The sequence below is a fragment of the Amblyraja radiata genome, chromosome 13 (genome assembly GCF_010909765.2).
Source record: "Amblyraja radiata isolate CabotCenter1 chromosome 13, sAmbRad1.1.pri, whole genome shotgun sequence".
NCBI classification, from domain to species: domain Eukaryota; kingdom Metazoa; phylum Chordata; class Chondrichthyes; order Rajiformes; family Rajidae; genus Amblyraja; species Amblyraja radiata.
Window position 1 is genome coordinate 46128178 of NC_045968.1, and position 20147 is coordinate 46148324.

The following is a 20147-nucleotide window of genomic DNA, read 5'->3' on the forward strand; positions in this document are numbered from 1 at the left end:
GCAAGAAGGATAACATGAACAGCAGAACTTGTGACCTCACTGATATGTATTGATTTCAGAACAGTATTTAGTAAAGGAGTCTACGCTGCCCAAAGGACTCAATTCTCATCTTTTTATTTGCATCCTGTTGTACAGTAGAGAAAAGTTTGAAGTAGGAATGAGCTCATTTGACTGCAGAATTCATTGGGAGTTAATGAACCTTGTCAAAATAGTCAAAAGAATACTGTACATCAGGGTTTAGAAATTCCGCAATTCCAATAAAAAATCACTATTGGCAGAGAACCTCTCCGTTCTCTGCCAAGGACAAGAAGGCTCTGCAGAGAGTAGTGCGTTCGGCCGAACGCACTATGGGAACTTCACTTGCCCCCCTGCAGGAACTATACATCAGGAGGTGCAATTCCAGAGCCAACAATATCATGAGAGACCCCTTCCACCCCTGCAACGGACTGTTCCAGCTGCTACGGTCAGGCAAACGCCTCCGTTGCCATGCGGTGAGAACGGAGAGGTTGAGAAGGAGTTTCTTCCCAGAGGCCATTCGGACTGTAAACGCCTATCTCACCAGGGACTAACTCTACTGAACGTTTTTCCTTCCATTATTTATTATGTAAAAGAATATGTGTGTTATGATTGTGTTTATAGTTTGTTTGGTTGTTTGTCTTTTGCACAAAAGTCCGCAAGCATTGCCACTTTCATTTCACTGCACATCTCGTATGTGTATGTGACAAATAAACTTGACTTGACTTGACTTGACTTGAAATCCAAGCTCTCTGCAACTGAAAATTGACTTAAACTACAGTAGAGCAATTTTTCACACATTTTTGGGGTCCTTACATTCTTTGGGAAAATTGACCTAACTTTTGGCATTATTTTTATGTCCCCTAGTACCATATTATCTGGTGCGTATCTAACCAATTATTGTGCCTGCAGTATCATCATCGCACCAATATGTTTCCCAATGGAGATTCTTTCCCTGAGGAAAGATCTGATTTTCCAGAGTAAGTTGGTAAAAATCTTCTGATTAGGTTGCCTTCAATTATGTTTGCAGTTTTCTTGCATCAACCTGATATTGGAGGCTGGAAATGTCTTTGCAAAGTCTGCATCAGCAGAGATCCAGCGTAGGGCTCTCGCAGTAAACGTTTCATTGACTTCAACAATCATTGCCTCATTCTTGCTTTTCTTGGAAGGCCTGACATTTAGAATAATTTGTGTCGGAAACTGTGAGGTCAAGTACTCTGGTAGGATGAGTGAAAAAAAAGACTATTATCTAAATGGAGAAAAACTGCAAGTCAGTGGATTTCAGAGGGATTTGGGTATTTGTATGCATGAAACACAAAGGGAAACAGGCCCTTTGGCCCAATTCATCCATATTAACTGAAATGGCAATCTAAGCTGTCTTATTTACCTGCCTATGATCTATATCCCTCTGAATAATTAAACTGTCCAAATGGCTTTTAAATGGTGCTATTGTTTAATCATTTGGTGCTTAATCATTTCCTCAGGCAGAACTTTCCATATTCGTACTACCCTCTGGGTGAAAATGTTGTCGCTCAGGTTCCTTTTGAATCATTCCCCTCTCACTTTGAACCTATGCCCTCTAGCTTAGACTTCATGATCCCAAGAAAAAAGATTGTGTGCATTCATCTTATCGAAGCCTCTCATGATTTTATGAACTTCTATAAGATCACCCCTCAATTTCCTACCCTCTAAGGAAGATCTGGGCTCCCTGGCCCAGTATATCAAACCAAGCATCACAAACCTAGGGGTTAAATTGGACCCTGAGCTTAAATTTGACAGTCAGATCAAGGCTATTGTTAAATCAAGCTTTTTCCATTTGAGGCAGCTGGCCAAAATAAAGCCAATTCTGTCAAGGCAGCACTTTGAGACGGTAATCCACGCCTTTGTTACCACTCGGCTGGATTACTGCAATGCACTGTATGTGGGGGTTAGTGGGTCCTCCATCGCCCGTCTCCAGATGGTACAGAATGCAGCTGTACGTCTTTTAACTGGCACACGTAAACATGAGCACATTTCGCACATTTTAGCCTCACTCCACTGGTTGCCTATTCAGTTTAGGATCCATTTTAAAATTCTTTTATTTGCTTTTAAATCCATAAATGGTCTTGCCCCGCCCTACCTATCTGAGCTTCTACACCCTTATACACCCGCCCGCTCTCTCAGGTCAGATAATCAGCTGCTCCTGAGTGGGCCTAAAACTAAGCGGAAGCTCAGAGGGGACCGTGCCTTTGCTGTGTCGGCACCCAAATTATGGAACGATCTGCCTCTCCACATTAAACAGGCCTCTTCTCTGTCTGTTTTTAAATCTCTTCTTAAAACCCATCTCTTCTCCGTGGCCTTTGATACCCAGTAAGATGTCGACTTTATTTGCTTGATTGGTTTCTTATTTTGTTTGCTTATTGCATGGCTATTATTTTTACTCATGTTTTATGTCTTTTGATTTATTGTTGTATTTCATATGTGATTTATGCGCCTTATGTGAGCTGTTATGTTATGTTCTGTTATGTTGTCTGTTTATGATGTCTTGTTTTTTCTTCTGTACAGCACTTTGGTCAACATTGGTTGTCTTAAAGTGCTTAACAAATAAAGTTGGATTGGATTGGATAAAGTCCTAGCCTGCTGAACCCCTCCCTACAACTCAGTCCTGGCAATATCCTCATAAATAGTTTCCACATTCTTTACAGTTTAATGGTATCTTTCCTATAGCAAAATGACCAACGTTAAATACAATACTCCAAGTGAGGCCTCATCAAAGCTGTGTTCAACTGCAGCATAACATCTCAACTTCTATACTCAATGGAGCTGCCAGAAACCGCAGATGCTGAAATACCGAGCAAGGCACAAAGTGTTAAAATAACTCAATGGGTCAGGCAGTATTTGGATCAAAAGCGTTCACCATCTTCTCTATGAAACCTAAGATTCCTTTTATTGCAACAATAGCTTCAATGAAGGTTGCTATTTTAAATATATTTTATATAACTCTGGTGAATTTCTCCAGTTCTGATAAGGTGCTCTATCCTGGGCCATGGGTAAGATTGCTCACATATTCAGCGGTCATTTTAGTGCTGCCACCCCCTGTCTGCTGTATGCCCAAACACCACTAGTTCTGAAATTCTAAGGTTTAACAAAGAAAGGTGGAAGTCTTTTGGTTGAGTTATTTGAAGGCTTCCCTAATTTAATTCTCTTGCACTTCTACCTCTAGATTAAGGACTATGTTTTTATCCTGGCTCTTTTTGATGCGTCTTACATACTTTCTAATTGCTGAAAAGAGCCGGCAGACTATAAGGCTATTACGTGTAACAGGACAGAAAGTGAAAGTGATTGCTCTGGAAAGGGTGCAGAGGTGATTCACCAAGATGTTGCATGGGGTAGATGGTCTTAGTTATGAGGAGAGACTGGGGCGGACAGGGTTTTCATTCCTTGGGGTGGAGAAGGCTGAAGGAGGACCTGGTAGAGGTGTATACAATTATGAGGAGCATAGATGCAGTAGACAGTAGTAAACCTCCCCTTTGCACAGGCATCTCTAATAAGAGGGCATAGATTTAAGATAGGGAGTAATGTTAAGATAGACAAAGCGATATAAAGAAGAATATTTTTACTCAAAGGGTGGTTAGCATCTGAAAAGGTCTGCCCAAGAGAGTGGTGGAGCCAGAGACTCTCATAACCTTCAGGAAATATAAATCTTAATGAGCATTTGAATCGCCATGGCATGCAAGGCCTCAGGCTAAATGTTGATGACTGAGACTAATATAGATAAGATTTCATGATTGGCATGGGTAAGGTGGGACAGAGAGCCTGATTCTCTGCTGTATGACCTTATTGTTTATTATTGTCACATGTATCGACATACAGTGAAAACAATTGTTTGCATGAATCCAGTCGAATCATACTATGCATAAGTACAATCAAGCTGTACGCAAGTACAGCAGTGGTGCAATGGAAAAATGCAAGATTGCAGAATTTAATGTTACATCATTACAGCTACAGAGAAAATTCTGATTTTTAAAAAGTGCAAGGGCTGCTATGAGGTGGATTGGGAGATAAGACTACACCCTTAGCTTATGAGAGGTCTGTTCAATAGATTGATGACAGCAGTGAAGAAGGTTTTCCTGAATCTGGTGGTATGCACTTTTAAGCTTCTCGATCTTCAGTCTGACAGGGGACAGGAGAAGAGTGAATGGCTGGGTCTAAATGTTCCTTGATTAGTTTGAGTCGACGGGTGGAGGCTGCTTTGTGTGATAGATTGGGCTACATCAACAACTCTCTGCAATTTCTTGCGGTCTTGGGCAGAATTGTTCCCAAACCAAGTTGTGATTTTAATAGGATGCTATGATGTATCTGTAGAAGTTGTTAATAGTCATTGGAGACATGCCAAACTTCATTAGTCTTCTCAGGAAGTAGAGGCGTTGTTGTGCTTTCTTAGTCGTAACTTCATTGTGGCTGGTACAGGCCAAATTGTTGATGATATTTACGCCTACAAACTTGAAGCTCTCGACCATTTCTACTTCAGTACCATTGATGCTGACTGGGACTAATTAGTGTAACCACTTGAATCACTTGTGGTTTTTCTGTAAGAACAGTTCCAGAATTTTGGAAACGGTGCTAAAATGCACGCATGGCCATTTCACAACATTATCAACGAGGTCTGTCTCATAACTGAAAACACAAACAATTTGTAGGTGAATTAGAACCAAATACTTTACTTCAGGAGAGCCAAAACATTCACACTGGTTTCTTCCTCAGATTTACTTATAGCATAGAAAGAGGCCATTTGTCCCATCAAGTCTATCCTAATTCTCAGATCACTCCCATTCCCCCACTTATTTTGTATAAATAAATTATTGTTTAATTTGCCACTTAATACACCCATGGTTCTTCCATCAGCGAACTTCACTAATGGTGCGGTACAGTAATCAATTGGTAGGTGGAAGGAAACTGGTGTTTCCAAGGACAAAACCCAAATTCAACAGACAGTACTCAAGGTCAGAATCGAACCAAGATCACTTGAATTGAGAGATAACTACACAGTCTACAACACCTCTGTTCCATGTCGCAATTGACCAGTTATTCGTTAGTCATCAACGCCAAGGAAGCCTGTAAGCTGCTGAATAGGGTGAAAGTTGTCAGAAGACAACTTGTTGAACGTTACTGACATTTAGAGGCAGGTTACATTTAATTTGATTTGACTTACTCCCATTAAATGGTATATAAAAATATACTGCAGATGTTGGAAAGCTGAAATAAAAACAAAAGCTGCTGGAAACACTTAAAACTATAGGTCAGACAGCATCTTTAAAGAGAGATGAAAATTTTATATTTCAGGTCAAAGGCTTAATAAGGATAGGAAAAGTGAGAACACAAATAAGTTTTAAATGTGCAGGGAAGTGGGGATGGGGTAGAGATGCTGCCTGACCCGCTGAGTTATTCCAGTACTTTGTGTCCTTTTGTGTAAACCAGCATCTGCAGTTCCTTATTTTTACAAAGGAGCAGGGAAATGGTGGGATAAATATGCGCATACATAGGTGTGTGAGCACGGGGAAGAGAGAGAACTACATGAAATTGAAAGGACATAACTGTATGTATTTACTAGACCAAATGGGACCCGTTGGGTCCCTGTCACACGGGAGGCCTGATCCCCCAAGGCAACCCGTTCACCAATGTAATATTGCACCATTAACCCATAGGCCCCACGGGAGGCCTGGTCCCCCAAAGCAACCCGTTCCCTAACGTAAGATTCCAGCACTCCCCTGTCTCCCCCAGCACAGGACTTTGAAAAAAAATTCCAATTGCACTTCCCCTGCCTGCCAATTGCAATAGCAATTGACCCTCCCTCTCCTGTGGAGCTGGAGTAAGTGTTATATGATGGCAACATTGTTGCAAATGTCGGGTGGAGGACTGTGATATCCCATTCAGGTGAAAAGTTGGTGGAAGCACAGAGTGTTCCTGTATTGTAACTTTGTATCGAAGTCTGTTGGAAGCTGGTGCAGCAAGGATTTTAACAGTAAAAATCTTGTTAAAGTTGGCTTTTTTATACCTAGAAATAGCAATAACGTGAAATATAACATCAAATGTGAAGAAACTTGATATGAACGACCACGGGAAAAAGCTGAGTAAGATTCTGCAAAAAATTTTGCGCTATTGTGTACCGTTTTGGCGTAGCTCCTGAGATCACAGACAGAACTGGGGCCCATTGGGTGCCTGTCACACGGGAGGCCTGGTCCCCCAATGCAACCCGTTCCCCAATGCAATATAGCACCACTAACCCATAGCCCCCATGGGAGGCGTAGTCCCCCAACTCAACCCGTTGCCGAACGTAAGATTCTAGCAATCCCCTGCCTCCCCCAGCATTGGACTTTAAAAAAATGTGAAGAAACTTGATACGAACGACCACGGGAAAAAACTGAGTAAGATTCTGCAAACATTTTCGTGCTAATGTGTACCGTTTTGGCGTAGCTCCTGAGATGACAGACAGGCAGACAGACAGACAAACAAGTCGAGACTTTTAATAGTAGAGATAGATAGATAGATAGATAGATAGATAGATAGATAGATAGATAGATAGATAGATAGATAGATAGATAGATAGATAGATAGATAGATAGATAGATAGATAGATAGATAGATAGATAGATAGATAGATAGATAGATAGATAGATAGATAGATAGATAGATAGATAGATAGATAGATAGATAGATAGATAGATAGATAGATAGATAGATAGATGTATGTATGTATGAAGACCAGATACGACCTTGGTAAGGCCATCAAAAAGGCCAAAAGGGACTTCTGCTCCAAACTGGAGGACGAGACAGATGTTCGGCAGCTGTGGCAGGGTCTGAATGCAATCACCTCCTACAAGGCAAAACCAGGAGGCAGCTCGAATGCCGGTGTAACATCACTCACTGACGAGCTCAATGCGTTTTACGCACGCTTTGACAGAGAGAATACTGATGTGCCTTCCCAATCCCCCATTCGCTGTGATGGCATTTCAGTCTCAGTCACAGAGGCCGATGTCAGGAAATCCTTCAGAGGGGTGAACCCCCGAAAAGCACCTGGACCTGATGGTATACCCGGTCGTGTTCTAAAAACCTGTGCGGACCAACTGGCGGGAGTTTTTACTGACATTTTCAACCTCTCACTTCTGAGGTCTGAGGTCCCCACCTGCTTTAAAAGGGCATCAATTATACCAGTGCCCAAGAAGAGTAAGGTGACGTGCCTCAATGACTATCGACCAGTGGCACTAACGCCGGTGGTGATGAAGTGCTTTGAGAGGTTGATCATGGAGCAAATCAACTCCTACCTCGACAAAAACCTGGACCCACTGCAGTTCGCGTACCGCCACAACAGATCAACGGTGGATGCGATCTCGCTGGCCCTCCACTCCGCATTGGACCACTTGGACAACAAAAACTCATATGTCAGGCTGTTATTCATTGATTACAGCTCGGCATTTAACACAATCATCCCCTCCAAACTGGTTACCAAACTCGCAGAACTGGGTCTCTGCGCATCCCTCTGCAACTGGATCCTCGACTTCCTCGTCCACAGACCACAGTCTGTTCGTATTGGTGGAAATGTGTCAGCCTCGATAACAATCAGCACGGGAGCACCTCAAGGCTGCGTGCTCAGCCCCCTGCTGTACTCACTCTAGACCCATGACTGCGTAGCGAACCACAGTGCGAACTCCATCATCAAGTTCGCTGATGACACCACTATTGTGGGGCGTATCACTGATGGGGATGAGTCAGAGTACAGAAGAGAGATCGAGCAACTGTCCATATGGTGCCAGCGCAATAACCTGGCCCTCAACACCAGCAAAACCAAGGAAATGATTGTGGACTTTGGAAGGAGTAGGAGGGAGACCCACAGCCCCATTTATATCAACGGGTCGATGGTTGAAAGGGTCAAGAACTTCAAATTCCTGGGCGTGCACATATCTGAAGATCTTTCCTGGTCCGAGAACACTAACGCAATTATCAAAAAAGCTCATCAGCGCCTCTACTTCCTGAGAAGATTACGGAGAGTCGGATTGTCAAGGAAGACTCTCTCTAACTTCTACAGGTGCACAGTCGAGAGCATGCTGACCGGTTGCATCGAGGCTTGGCTCGGCAATTTGAGCGCCCTGGAGAGGAAAAGACTACAAAAAGTAGTAAACACTGCCCAGTCCATCATCGGCTCTGACCTTCCTTCCATCGAGGGGATTTATCGCAGTCGCTGCCTCAAAAAGGCTGGCAGTATCATCAAAGACCCACACTATCCTGGCCACACACTCATCTCCCTGCTACCTTCAGGTAGAAGGTACAGGAGCCTGAAGACTGCAACAACCAGGTTCAGGAATAGCTACTTCCCCTCAGCCATCAGGCTATTAAACCTGGCTCGGACAAAACTCTGATTATTAACAACCACTTTCTGTTATTTGCACTTTACCAGTTTATTTATTCATGTGTGTATATATTTATATCATGGTATATGGACACATTTATCTGTTTTGTAGTAAATGCCTACTATTTTCTGTGTGCTTAAGCAAAGCAAGAATTTCATTGTCCTATACAGGGACACATGACAATAAACTCACTTGAACTTGAATCAATGCAATGCCAAGGAAACATGTAAGATGCTGAACAATATGTTGAAAGAAGTCTGAACACTTGTTGAGCGTCTGGCATTTGGAGGCAGGTTTAATGTAACTTAACTTACTTCCATTGAATGGTAACTGAAAATATAATGCAGAAAGTCACATACAGATGGCGAATGCAGATACACAAACAAGAGATGTCCCTGCCAACACACCTTTTAGGGCTGAATTGTAAAATACAGACGCTCCCTTAGTAGACAGTGTTAAAAGCCGAGCGGGAGCGGAGCTGACGTCACCGCGTTAGGGACCGTCTCCATTTTCGAGCGAGTTGAAGCGAAGCGATTGGGGAGCAGCGGCTCGGGTCCTTGGCCGAGCGGGGAGAGAGAGCGCCGTCCATCCGCCCGCCCACCCGCCCGCTTCCATTAGGCCAACAGGTCGCGGCTCGGGGCCTGGCCTTGCCTTGCCTTGCCTGCCCGTTTTGCTGGGGCGGAGACCGGGCCGGGTTTCGAGGCGGCAGCGGTCGGTGTGAGGAGCGGAGAGCAGGTCCGGGCCTGGACCAGGACCTGGATTTGGAACCGGAACCGGAACTGGGCCCGGGCTCCGGCCGCAAGATGAGCGATCGTGGCAAAAGGAAGAGGAGGAAGAGCTTAAACCCCTCGCGGTATTCAGGTATCGCTGGCAGGAGCGCAGACTGGAGCCCGGGGGTGGGAGAGCAGAGCAGCAGGATGGGGGAGAGAAGCGGGGTGAAGGGCCCCCGAGGGAAGGGCGTGGGTGGGGGTGCGTGGAAGGAAGGGTGTGTGAGGGACTGCTGAGGGAAGGGTTTAAAAAAGAAGAAGGACCCTATGGGCTGAGGGCGGTAAGGGGGATGGGGGGGGAGGGGGAGGTGACAGGGACCCAACGAACATCTACTGGTCTGAAGAACGGTTTCGACCCGAAACGTTGCCCATTTCCTTCGTTCCATAGATACTGCCTCACCCGCTGAGTTTCTCCAGCATTTTTGTCTACCTTTGATTTTCCAACATCTGCAGTTCCTTCTTAAACATTTTGTAAAATATCCCATGTTACTGATGCGCAGAAGGACAGTTTGTCATCTCTAATATGGCTGGAATTGTGGAATCAATCTATGCACAGAAGGACAGTTTGTCATCTTTAATATGGCTGGAATTGTGGAATCTATAAATCAGCCAACATAAACTATGTGACCCTAGAGTTATAGAGTGATACAGTGTGGAAACAGGCCCTTCGGCCCAACTTGCCCACACCGCCCAACTACACTAATCCCAACTGAACGCATGTGGCCCATTTCTCTCCAAACCTGTCCTACCCATACCTGTCTAACCGTTTATTAAATGTCGGATAGTCCCTGCCTTAACTACCTCTGGCAGCTTGTTACATACACCCACCACTCTTTGTGTGAAAATGTTACCCCTCAGATTCCTATTAATCAGTATCACATTGTGAGTTATAGCTAAGTGTAAAATGTCCATTATGTTTCCTACAGTTCAAAACTTCCTGCAACATTTATGACAATATTCAGAAAGGGACATGCAGGTCATTATCTAACCACAATTCAATTTTCGCAGAGGAGACACCAGAAACTGCAGATGCTGGAATCTTGAGCAATAAACAATCGATGAAGGAACTCAGCGGATCAGGCAGCAGTCCGAGGAAAAGTCCTGCTTCAAAACCTTGCCTGTTCATTTGATGCTGCTGGACCTGCTGAGTTCCTCCAGCAGCATATTGTCCATTTTCCCGAGCCTCCCTAAGATGTATCTATGCTTGATGGCCACAACTGGAACATGAGAAACTGGAGCAGGTCAATCAGTCCTTTGAGTCTGTTTTACCCTTCAATAACATCCTGGCTAATACAATTTTAGCATCAAAACTGCTTTCTCTATTTCCCCCTCACCACCAAAAAAAACCCTTAACTTTCAGTCGTTCAAATGTCAGTGCATTTCAACCTTGCATACCCCATTTTCATAAATCTGAGGTTAAATAGACTAAATAGTCATGAACTTGGTGATAAAGTGCCTCCACTTGCAATCTTCGATGGGTAACTATTATTTAGACCTTACAGCGTGGAAACGGGCCTTTTGACCCACTAAGTCCACACCGACCAGCGATCACCTCGTACACTTGTCAGCACTATCCTATACACTAGGGATAATTTACAAAAGCCACTAGGAATAGTTTACAAAATACATTAGGGATAATTTTCAAAAGCCTACAAACCTGAACGCCCACGCTGAGGACGTACAACCTATGTACAGACAGCACCCGTTGTCAGGATCGAACCCAGGTCTCTGGTGCTGCATGGCAGCTAATCTACCCTGTGCTTCCATCTCTAACTTCTGAAATAAGCTTCTAGTTAGACCCCGTTAAGGGAAGGGTGCGTTCCGTATTCACCCTGACAGCTTCTCTTACGATATTATACATTTCATTAGACCACCAAAAGGCAGGAGGTTCAAGGTGATCTAGGGATTCTTGTGCACTAGTCTCTACACAAGGTGTAGGTGCTGCATTGATTAGGAAGGCAAATTGTATGTTGATCTTTATTTTGAGAGATTTTGAGTACAGGGGTGGAAATGTTTTGCTTCAATAAAGGCTTTTTGGCCCTTCCTGTCTGTTCTAACTCACTGAAAGGATAACCCATTTACACCATATGCATGTGCTTTACCCTTTGAATCAAAATCTAATTTTCTCAAAGCTTTTACAAATTCTGTCTACTATTCTTTCTAGTTGCTCATTTAAAAAAAAAAATCTTCTTGCCTTGTGAGTTTGTATCAATGACTTCTGATTATTAACTTACTAAACAGCAGAGGTAAATGTTCCAGTCTTATCAAAGTTTCCCTGATATTTTGTTCATTTTTGTAAGATCTCTTATCTGTTCTAATTCCTTTCCTCCTTTCCCCCTTTCCCATTCTGAAGAAGGATTCTGAACCACTGAGTTCCTTCAGCATTTTTCCTTGACATTTTCTTAAAGTACAAGCACTTATAATGAAGACAGTCATAACTGGTGAAATTATGATCTTTACAGACAGCATTGTTTCTCTGCTTTTATACTCTTGTGTTGTCAACTTCCAATTTCAGTGCAGGGACCTGTGCAAGCACATTGTATTTAAGAAAACAAGTGAGTGGAGGCCAGACAGTTCCTGGAGATTTATCAATTTCATGGAAAGTTGCCCCATTTGAGCTTTCATGTTTTCTTGCCTGGAACATAAAAGCAGTGTTTGGTGCACATAACTGAAAGGCATAATATTTATTAACCGATGATGGATTGGTTAGAGTTAAAGGGACCTGGGTCACCTTGTAGACAAGGCACTGAAGGTCAATGAAATTGGACCACGGAAATAAAACCAGAAAATGCTGCAATCACTCAGCAATTTAAGTTCAAAGAACCTCCACACATAAAATGTTAACCCTGGTTCTCTTTTTACAGAAACTGCCTGATCGATTTGAGTATTTACAGCATTTCTTGGTTTTGTATCATTGAATTTTTCAAATTCTTTCATGCATATGAAGAAAGCAATCTGGAGGGCAATTATTATATTTGAGGGTTTAAATACCATATTTCTGAGAATTTAAATACCATATTTCTGAGTAGAATGAACATTTGTACAAGGTGCTAAAATAGTGACAATGTATGATTCATTTTCTGTAAACCCTCGGTAGGCAATTTAGCTTTTGATAGAATTCATTCTCAAAATACCAATGTCCCTTTTGCAGGGTTCGACTCCACGGTTGAAGATGAAGGTGAAAGCAGTCCCGAACACTGCACTTACTCAAGTGATTCACAAGGTAGGATAAAACTGTTGATGAAGAATATTTGTACGTGTGAGAATTATCTTTCCTTGAAATGCAATTTGCACTTGCTTATTATTCTGAATTGTGCTTTTATGATTGTGGAGTGGAAATCAAAACTGGATGTTTCTTAATTGCAACAAGTTTGTGAAAGACGCAGCAAACCAAAAGAAGCCAGTAAAACTTTAGACTATTTATTATTTTTTCCTTTCCCTCTTTCCCATAATTTTCTCGCCAAATCCTTGCAGTGGATCTTACTGGGTTATGTTTTCAATGTTGCTGGATTTGGCTGTGTTGAGTGACTGTGTGAATCTAGATAATGGTGGTGGAGTGGGCTTTCCAATTACTGCCAAGGTACAAAAGTATCAAGTAGACACAAGGGCCTGCAGATGCTGGTTTACAAAAAAAGACCCAAAATGATGGAGTAACTCAGCGTGTTGGGCAGCACCTCTAGAGGACATGAATAGACCCTTCTTCTGACTGATTGTAGTAAGAGGGAGGAAATTGGAAAAGAGGCGGACAGGACAAAGCCAGGCAAGTGATAGGTGGATACAGGTGGGGGGGGGGGGGGTTGATTGACAAATAATTTAACAAATGACAGATGGAAAGACAAAAGGCTGTGTGAAATAAGGAGAGAAGAGGGGTGAAATGTAAAGCCTGAGGAAGGGATAGAGGGGGACGGGTAAATGGAGACAGGATTGTGGAAGACATTAATGTGCACCAGTTGGGGCACTGGAAAGAGGTTGGGATTATATCCTGGTTAATTAATTACCTAAAATTGAAGAATTCTATGTTCTTACCATTGGGTTGTCAGCTACTCAAGTGGAATATGAGGTGCTGTTCCTCCAGTTTGCATCTGGCCTTACCCTGGCAAGTGGGGAGTCTCAGGACAGAAAGACCGTTATGGGAATGGGAAGTCAGTGCGTTTATTGTAGACGTCAGTCGATAATCTATCCCCTGTGATGGAGACAGAGAAATGTCTGACACCACTCTCCCTTTTCTCAATCACTATTGACAATATACCCCCTGAGTCCCAGTTATTTGGACTACACCACCTCCCACCCTGCCTCTTGCAAGGACACCATCCTTTACTCTCAATTTCTCTGTCTCCACTGCATCTGCTCCCAACGTGAGGGCCTCCACTCTAGGACATCTCAGATGCCTTCTGTCTCTAGGAAACATGGTTTCCCCCCTGCTACGTAGATGGATCCCTCGCCCATGTTTCCTCTGTGTCCTATAGTTCTGCTCTCGCTCTCCCCCACAGATGGAACAAGGATAGAGTTTCCACTGGTTCCCACCTTTCACCCCACCAGCCTCCACATCCAAAACATAGTTTTCTGACATTTCCACCACATTCACTGTGATCCTATCACCAGTCACATCTTCCCATCCACTTTCTGCTTTCCACTGAGACTATTTCCTCCATAACTCCTTGATTCACTCATCCTTTCCCACCCTAACCACCCACTCAGCAGGTGCATTGCCTCTGTAACCGCAGGAGATGTAACACCTGTCCCTACATTTCCTTGCATTCGTCCAAAAAGTATTTTTCCGCGCTATATAACTTTAGTTTAGTTTTTCGTTTAGAGATACAGCTAGGAAACAGGCCCTTCAGCCCACTGAGTCCGCACGGACCAGCGATCCCCGTACACTAGCACTTTCCTACATGCTAGGAACAATTTACAAATCTTACTGAAGAAAATTAACTTACAAACCTGTGTGTCTTTGGAATTTGGGATGAAAGCGGAGCTTCCGGAGAAAACCCACCAGGTCACGGGGAGAACGTACCAACTCCGTACAGACAGCACCCATGGTCAAGATTGAATCCGGGCATCTGGTGGTGCAAGGCAGCAACTCTCCCACCAAGCCACGGTGCTGTCAGGCAGCAACTCTACCGCTACGCAACCGTGCTGCCCCATGCCATCTAGATGCCATGCAGTTTTCACGTTAACTTTCAAAACATTATCTTTGCCTCACTTCCCCATAATTACCATGGGGGAAATTTTAATTTTGTTCTCTAAAAAATTGGAGGAATGGGTGGATTTATCAAAATAAAGTCTTAAATACATCACAATATATCTTGTTTGCTTTTCAGACCTTTATATGACAGTGAGACCAATAAATACATTTTTAAAAGGAACTAATAAGAGGCACTGCGGGATTGAAAACTGGAGCCTTTTTAACGACCAAGATGGAAAATTTAACACCTACCATTCTGACCAGAACATTTCCCTCTCCAATAAACACCAAGATGATACAACAGAAAGTTCAGTTAGTGATGGTTCTGAAAGACCAGTAAAATCTCCATGCATGGGGATTCTATACCAACATAAGTGGCCTCTGCGGAAACCATCCTGCGACGGACTCTACAGCTGTGAGCATTGTGATTTTAACAGCAAGTACCCGCTGGAGCTGAAACAACACGTTATTCTCAGACACACGGACACTCTGTCTAACATCTGCCCAGTCTGTAAGCGTGAATTCCTAACGTACAGTCTGCTCCATAAGCACTTGCAGGTCCACGAGGCGGATGAGCCAAGTGCTTGTCAGCTCTGCAGCCACAGTGCTGACAACCCAAGGGAGCTGGAGTTGCATGTGGCAGATGCCCACATCGGTGAGTATCTATACTGGTGTGAGCAGTGCGACATTCACTTCAGCAGTACCAGTGACCTCCACCTTCACCTGCAGCAGCATGATGGTGATGAGGAATACCTCTGCCAGTTCTGTGAGTATGGCACGGGCGATGCCGCTGAGCTGCACGGCCATGTCCTTTCTGAACATACTTACTGCCTAATGGAGATGAATGATACCACCGAAGATGGACTTCACGGATCAGCGGGTTTTCTGAGCAAAGTGAGCTTTGACCGGGACCGTAATTTCTTTATATGTCAGTCCTGTGGCTACAGGAGCCGGCTGTATGCCAATGTCAACAGGCATGTGGCGATTGAACATGCCCGCTTCTTTCCGTACGTGTGCGATGATTGTGGGAAGGGGTTTTGCAACACCGCTGAATATGACAAACACTTGAACTTGCACACATCTCAGGAGATCTATTTGTGTCAGTACTGTGATTACTCGACAGAGCAAATGGCAAACCTCCAAACACACATAGACTTGGGCCACACCGCAGCGCTACCATACAAATGTGAGATGTGCATGCTGAGATTTGCAAACAACAGCGAGCTCGTGTGGCATCTTGCTAAACACAAACAGAACAATCAACAGCTATGGTATCAGGTTTATGACAATTAAACATCTTTTAAACTAGGAATCTTGCCTAAAAATGTAGAATTTTAAACCTAAAGGTGAGAAACACAATTAGCGTTTTGTTTTTAAGATTGGGAGAATGCTCCAGTGGAAGAATACCATGCAATTTATCACAATCCCCTCCACGACTTCTATCCAGTGTTTTACCCAGTGCACTAAGTGAGCTTATGCCGCCAGCTTCAGAGGTGACTTAATTTGTATGTGTATAGTATTTTGAATTGTGTTCTAATTTTGGTGATTTTAGCATGGTGTGTGTGAAAGTTGAGAACAAAACAAGAGATCATTCCAAATCCCAACACATCGCAAATGTGAAAAATTTAGCCTTATAAATGTAGCTACGTATTGAGTCTTTGTTCTTGTATCTGGAAAGCAAAACCAACTCGGGATAGAGTTTCTGCTCAAAATGCAGTCAGTAATTTGGACATAATTTCCTCCAGTTTTATTTACTCAGGTTTCTTCTCAAATTCATTTAAGTATTATCAATTAAAGCAAAATTAGTCAGTATTTCAGTGAGTGCTTTTTAAGACTTTGCTTTAAATTATGTTCTTTTATATTTAAGTGATAACTTGGTACAGATCCAATACTATGGCTGTGGATTTTTGACAAAAATGAGCATTGTAATCTTTCTTTATCACCTGCTAGTAACTGAATTCTAAGCAAATAACCATTTTTAAAATAGACCGAATCATTTGCTAGTTAAAATGTTGTACCTGTCAGTCTTTAGTCATTTACATTATCAAAATCATGTAAAACCTGCCCAATATAGCTTTATACCGTTTTAAAACTCTCAAAGGCCAACAAATGGAACCAACTAACAGAGATTCACAGTGAAGTTTAACTTATCCTCTGGGTATGGCCCATTTTGTAGGCAATATTGGCTTATAGTGCAGTGATTTTTAAACTAGCACCAAAGATTGCAAAAAATAGATTTTTGGCTCGACCCGATCTGCTCTTGGCTTTTCTCACTTTAATACTAGCACAATTGAGCAGAGACTCCAGGCGCATCCTCCTATGAAATCATGGGGTCTCTTTCACATATTTATGCAATTCTACTTTTCCATTGGCCTTGGTTATTGCATTGGTGAGAAGGGAATGAATGTAGGCAAAATAAAATTAAATGAAAGAAGCTCAAACAGATCATGGAATAATTTTGGTGATGTTGTTCAGAGGCTACCGTATTGAGGTTCTGGGTAGAGGACTTTGAATAAATTTAGTAATTATTAGACAGTATTAGATTAGAATCCATCTCTGCAATATATAAATCCTCAAGGAGGGTATTGCCTTATTACATAAAGCAAATTATTTCGATCCAACAGTCTTTTTTCTGTTTAGTCATCTTAATTGTTTTTGTAATGATAACCTGCCCATCTCTTTTTCTAGGCATCTTGAGAATAATTTTTCTGCAGATTCCGAAACGTGACGTTTTGTGCCCTTTAGCAATCACGTCGGACTTTCTTGCACCAATAAGCGTTGCTTCTTTGCCAAAGACTAACTTGGTAGAGCATGATCTGCCGTTTGCTATTTGAGAACGGTCTTGTATATTACGTGTCCAGTGCAGCTCTCACTTTTTTTGTTCTCATTTTAACCTTCCGCACCCACTTCATCAGGTTACTGCTGAAAAGTAATTGTGCAATGTGAAACCTTGATATTTGTATCCAAATATTATCATTGTGAGTGGAGGGAAATAATTTGTATTTGGTCTCAACTACAGTGCCCTACATAATGTTTGGGACAAAGACCCATCATTTATTTATTTGCCTCTGTACTCCACAATTTGAGATTTGTAATAGAAAAAAATCACATGTGGTTAAAGTGCACATTGTCAGATTTTAATAAAGGCCATTTTTATACATTTTGGTTTCACCAAGTTGAAATTACAGCATGTTTATACATAGTACCCCCCATTTCAGGGCACCATAATGTTTGGGACACAGCAATGTCATATAAATGAAAGTAGTCATGTTTAGTATTTTGTTGCATATCCTTTGCATGCAATGACTGCTTGAAGTCTGCGATTCATGGACACACCAATTGCTGGGTGTCTTCTCTGCTGATGCTCTTCCAGGCCTGTATTGCAGCCAACTTTAGCTTATTTTGGGGTCTAGTCCCCTTCAGGCTTGTTTTGGGGTCTAGTCCCCTTCAGTTTTCTCTTCAGCATAAAAAAGGCATGCTCAATTGGGTTCAGATCGGGTGATTGACTTGGCCACTCAAGAATTTATCATTTTTTAGCTTTGAAAAACTCCTTTGTTGCTTTAGCAGTATGTCTGGGATCATTGTCTTGCTGTGGAATGAACCGCCGGCCAATGAGTTTTGAGGCATTTGTTTGAACTTGAGCAGCTAGGATGTATCTATACACTTCAGATCTGACTCCACCGCCCTCTGAGACAGAGAATTCCACAGACTCACCACTGTCTGTGAGAAAAAGTGTTTCCTCGTCTCCGTTCTAAATGGTTTACTCCTTATTCTTAAACTGTGGCCCCTGGTTCTGGACTCCCCCAACATTGGGAACATGTTTCCTGCCTCTAGCGTGTCCAAATCCTTAACAATCTTATGTGCTTCAATGAGATACCCTCTCATCCTTCTAAACTCCAGAGTGTACAAGCCCAGTTGCTCCATTCTCTCAGCATATGACAGTCCTGCCATCCCGGGAATTAACCTTGTAAACCTACGCTCCACTCCCTCAATAGCAAGAATGTCCTTCCTCAAACTTGGGGACCAAAACTGCATACAATACTCCAGGTGTGGTCTCACTAGGGCTCTGTACAACTGCAGAAGGTCCTGTTTGCTCCTATATTCGATTCCTCTTGTTATAAAGGCCAACATGCCATTCATTTTCTTCACTGCCTGCTGTACCTGCATGCTTACTTTCATAGACTGATGAACAAGGACCCCCAGATCCCGTTGTACTTCCCCTTTTCCCAACTTGACGCCATTTAGATAGTAATCTGCCTTCCTGTTTTTGCTACCAGAGTGGATAACCTCACATTTATCCGCATTAAACTTCATCTGCCATGCATCCAAATGTGACGGAAAGACTGGTGGAAAGACTAGGTGCGGAGAGCCCTCTTATACCTGCATTAAGGAGGCAATTGAACACACCTGAGCAATTACAAATGCCTGTGAAGCCATGTGTCCCAAACATTACGGTGCCCTGAAATGGGGGGGGGGAACTATGTATAAACACAGCTGTAATTTCTACATGGTGAAACCAAAATGTATAAAAATGGCCTTTAATAAAATCTGACAATGTGCACTTTAACCGCATGTGATTTTTTACTATTACAAATTGTGAAGTACAGAGGCAAATAAATAAATGTTGGGTCTTTGTCCCAGACATTATGGAGGGCACTGTATATAGGCAATCAAAGATAAATTAAAGTAAGCTACTTTAAGCCAATGACCTGCATTTTTTCCTCTATGTCTTCTTGATGTTAATATAAAATGGAGCTTCCATAACAACATCCAGAATGTACCTTGGCTCAGTGGGAATATACATTCTTCGAAGATGATTTGTAAAGAATGCCTCTGGTGACCAGAGGGTTTCCCCACCAGATCATTTAGCTTAGTTTTCTGATTATATTCTGTAATTGCTGACAGTCATTTAGTATTTATTCAGAAGTGATTTAGTCTATGGGCTTTAGTGTAGTATGATGGACCTCCTACCACTGTTTGTAAAGTGGTTTTGGCAAAATGTCGCTCTCCCTCTAAATTGTATGTGAGCTATAATTATACTAAAGATTGTATCAAGTGATGGAATAAATGATATCAGTTTTGAAATAAACTTTACCAGCTCATTTTGGAGATGATGGTTCCTCTGATTCGTTGTATTCAGTTTGATTATGCTTTTACACATGCACGATACACCACTCACCCATAATCCTTTACATTTATATGGAAAAATTACTTTTAAGGGTTTGATGTTACGTACCCAAGCAATTGTGTGCTTAAGCTGAATTGAATCATTCTGCATGTACCGAGTAAAATTGGGCATAGCAATTTAGTTATTTTAACAAAATGTGGGACAGAACCATAAATGTATTTAAAAAAACAAGTTTGATTACTAGGACCTGGGATCACCACAGCTGACCCCTTCCTATTTAAAGCTGTGAGAGATTTAACAAAGAGCCTATCCAGCTCCATGGGAAAAAGGCCTCCTCTTTATGAAGTGAATCATAATGTACTAGTCAGGCAGAAGCCAGAAGAATGACCATGATAGAAAATGAAAACGGTGTACAAATATTATGCTGTGAAGAGTTTTCAGCTAATGGGTACTGCAATTGAGGAAGTGGAGAAACTATTCAGGAGACAGAAAAGCCAGAAATCTCCAGGACTGAACAATGTTTTCCCCTCTACCCACAAGCTCTGTGCTGAACAATTAGCACCAGTCTACACAGACATTTTCAACCAGTCCCTGCAAACCTGCACTGTCCCTGCCTGCACAAAGTCTCCACTATTGTTCCTGTACCCAAAAAGCCAAGGATTACTGGT

General features: G+C 42.5%; 2 protein-coding genes across 2 annotated transcripts in view; both read left to right on the forward strand.

Annotated features, from left to right (window-relative positions):
* Positions 1-8895: 8895 nt before the first annotated feature.
* Positions 8896-19470, forward strand: LOC116979970 (zinc finger protein 639-like). Its single transcript, XM_033031955.1, has 3 exons — positions 8896-9260; positions 12318-12389; positions 14488-19470. The coding sequence occupies exons 1-3, from the start codon at positions 9203-9205 to the stop codon at positions 15642-15644; spliced, it is 1287 nt and encodes a 428-aa protein (XP_032887846.1). The 5' UTR covers positions 8896-9202; the 3' UTR covers positions 15645-19470.
* The window catches only part of rfc4 (replication factor C subunit 4), a 39556-nt gene continuing 31723 nt past the window's right edge, over positions 12315-20147 (forward strand). The window contains exon 1 of the mRNA XM_033031966.1: positions 12315-12389. The gene's annotated coding sequence lies outside the window, so the exon portion shown is untranslated. The remainder of the gene's footprint in view (positions 12390-20147) is intronic.

What these genes read in the sequence shown, in the direction of transcription:
- LOC116979970 (XM_033031955.1), top strand. Translation starts at nt 9,203, where the DNA reads ATGAGCGATCGTGGCAAAAGGAAGAGGAGGAAGAGCTTAAACCCCTCG. An exon ending in AAACCCCTCGCGGTATTCAG is followed by an intron (nt 9,261 to 12,317) that starts GTATCGCTGGCA and finishes TCCCTTTTGCAG; the next exon opens with GGTTCGACTCCACGGTTGAA. An exon ending in TTACTCAAGTGATTCACAAG is followed by an intron (nt 12,390 to 14,487) that starts GTAGGATAAAAC and finishes TTTGCTTTTCAG; the next exon opens with ACCTTTATATGACAGTGAGA.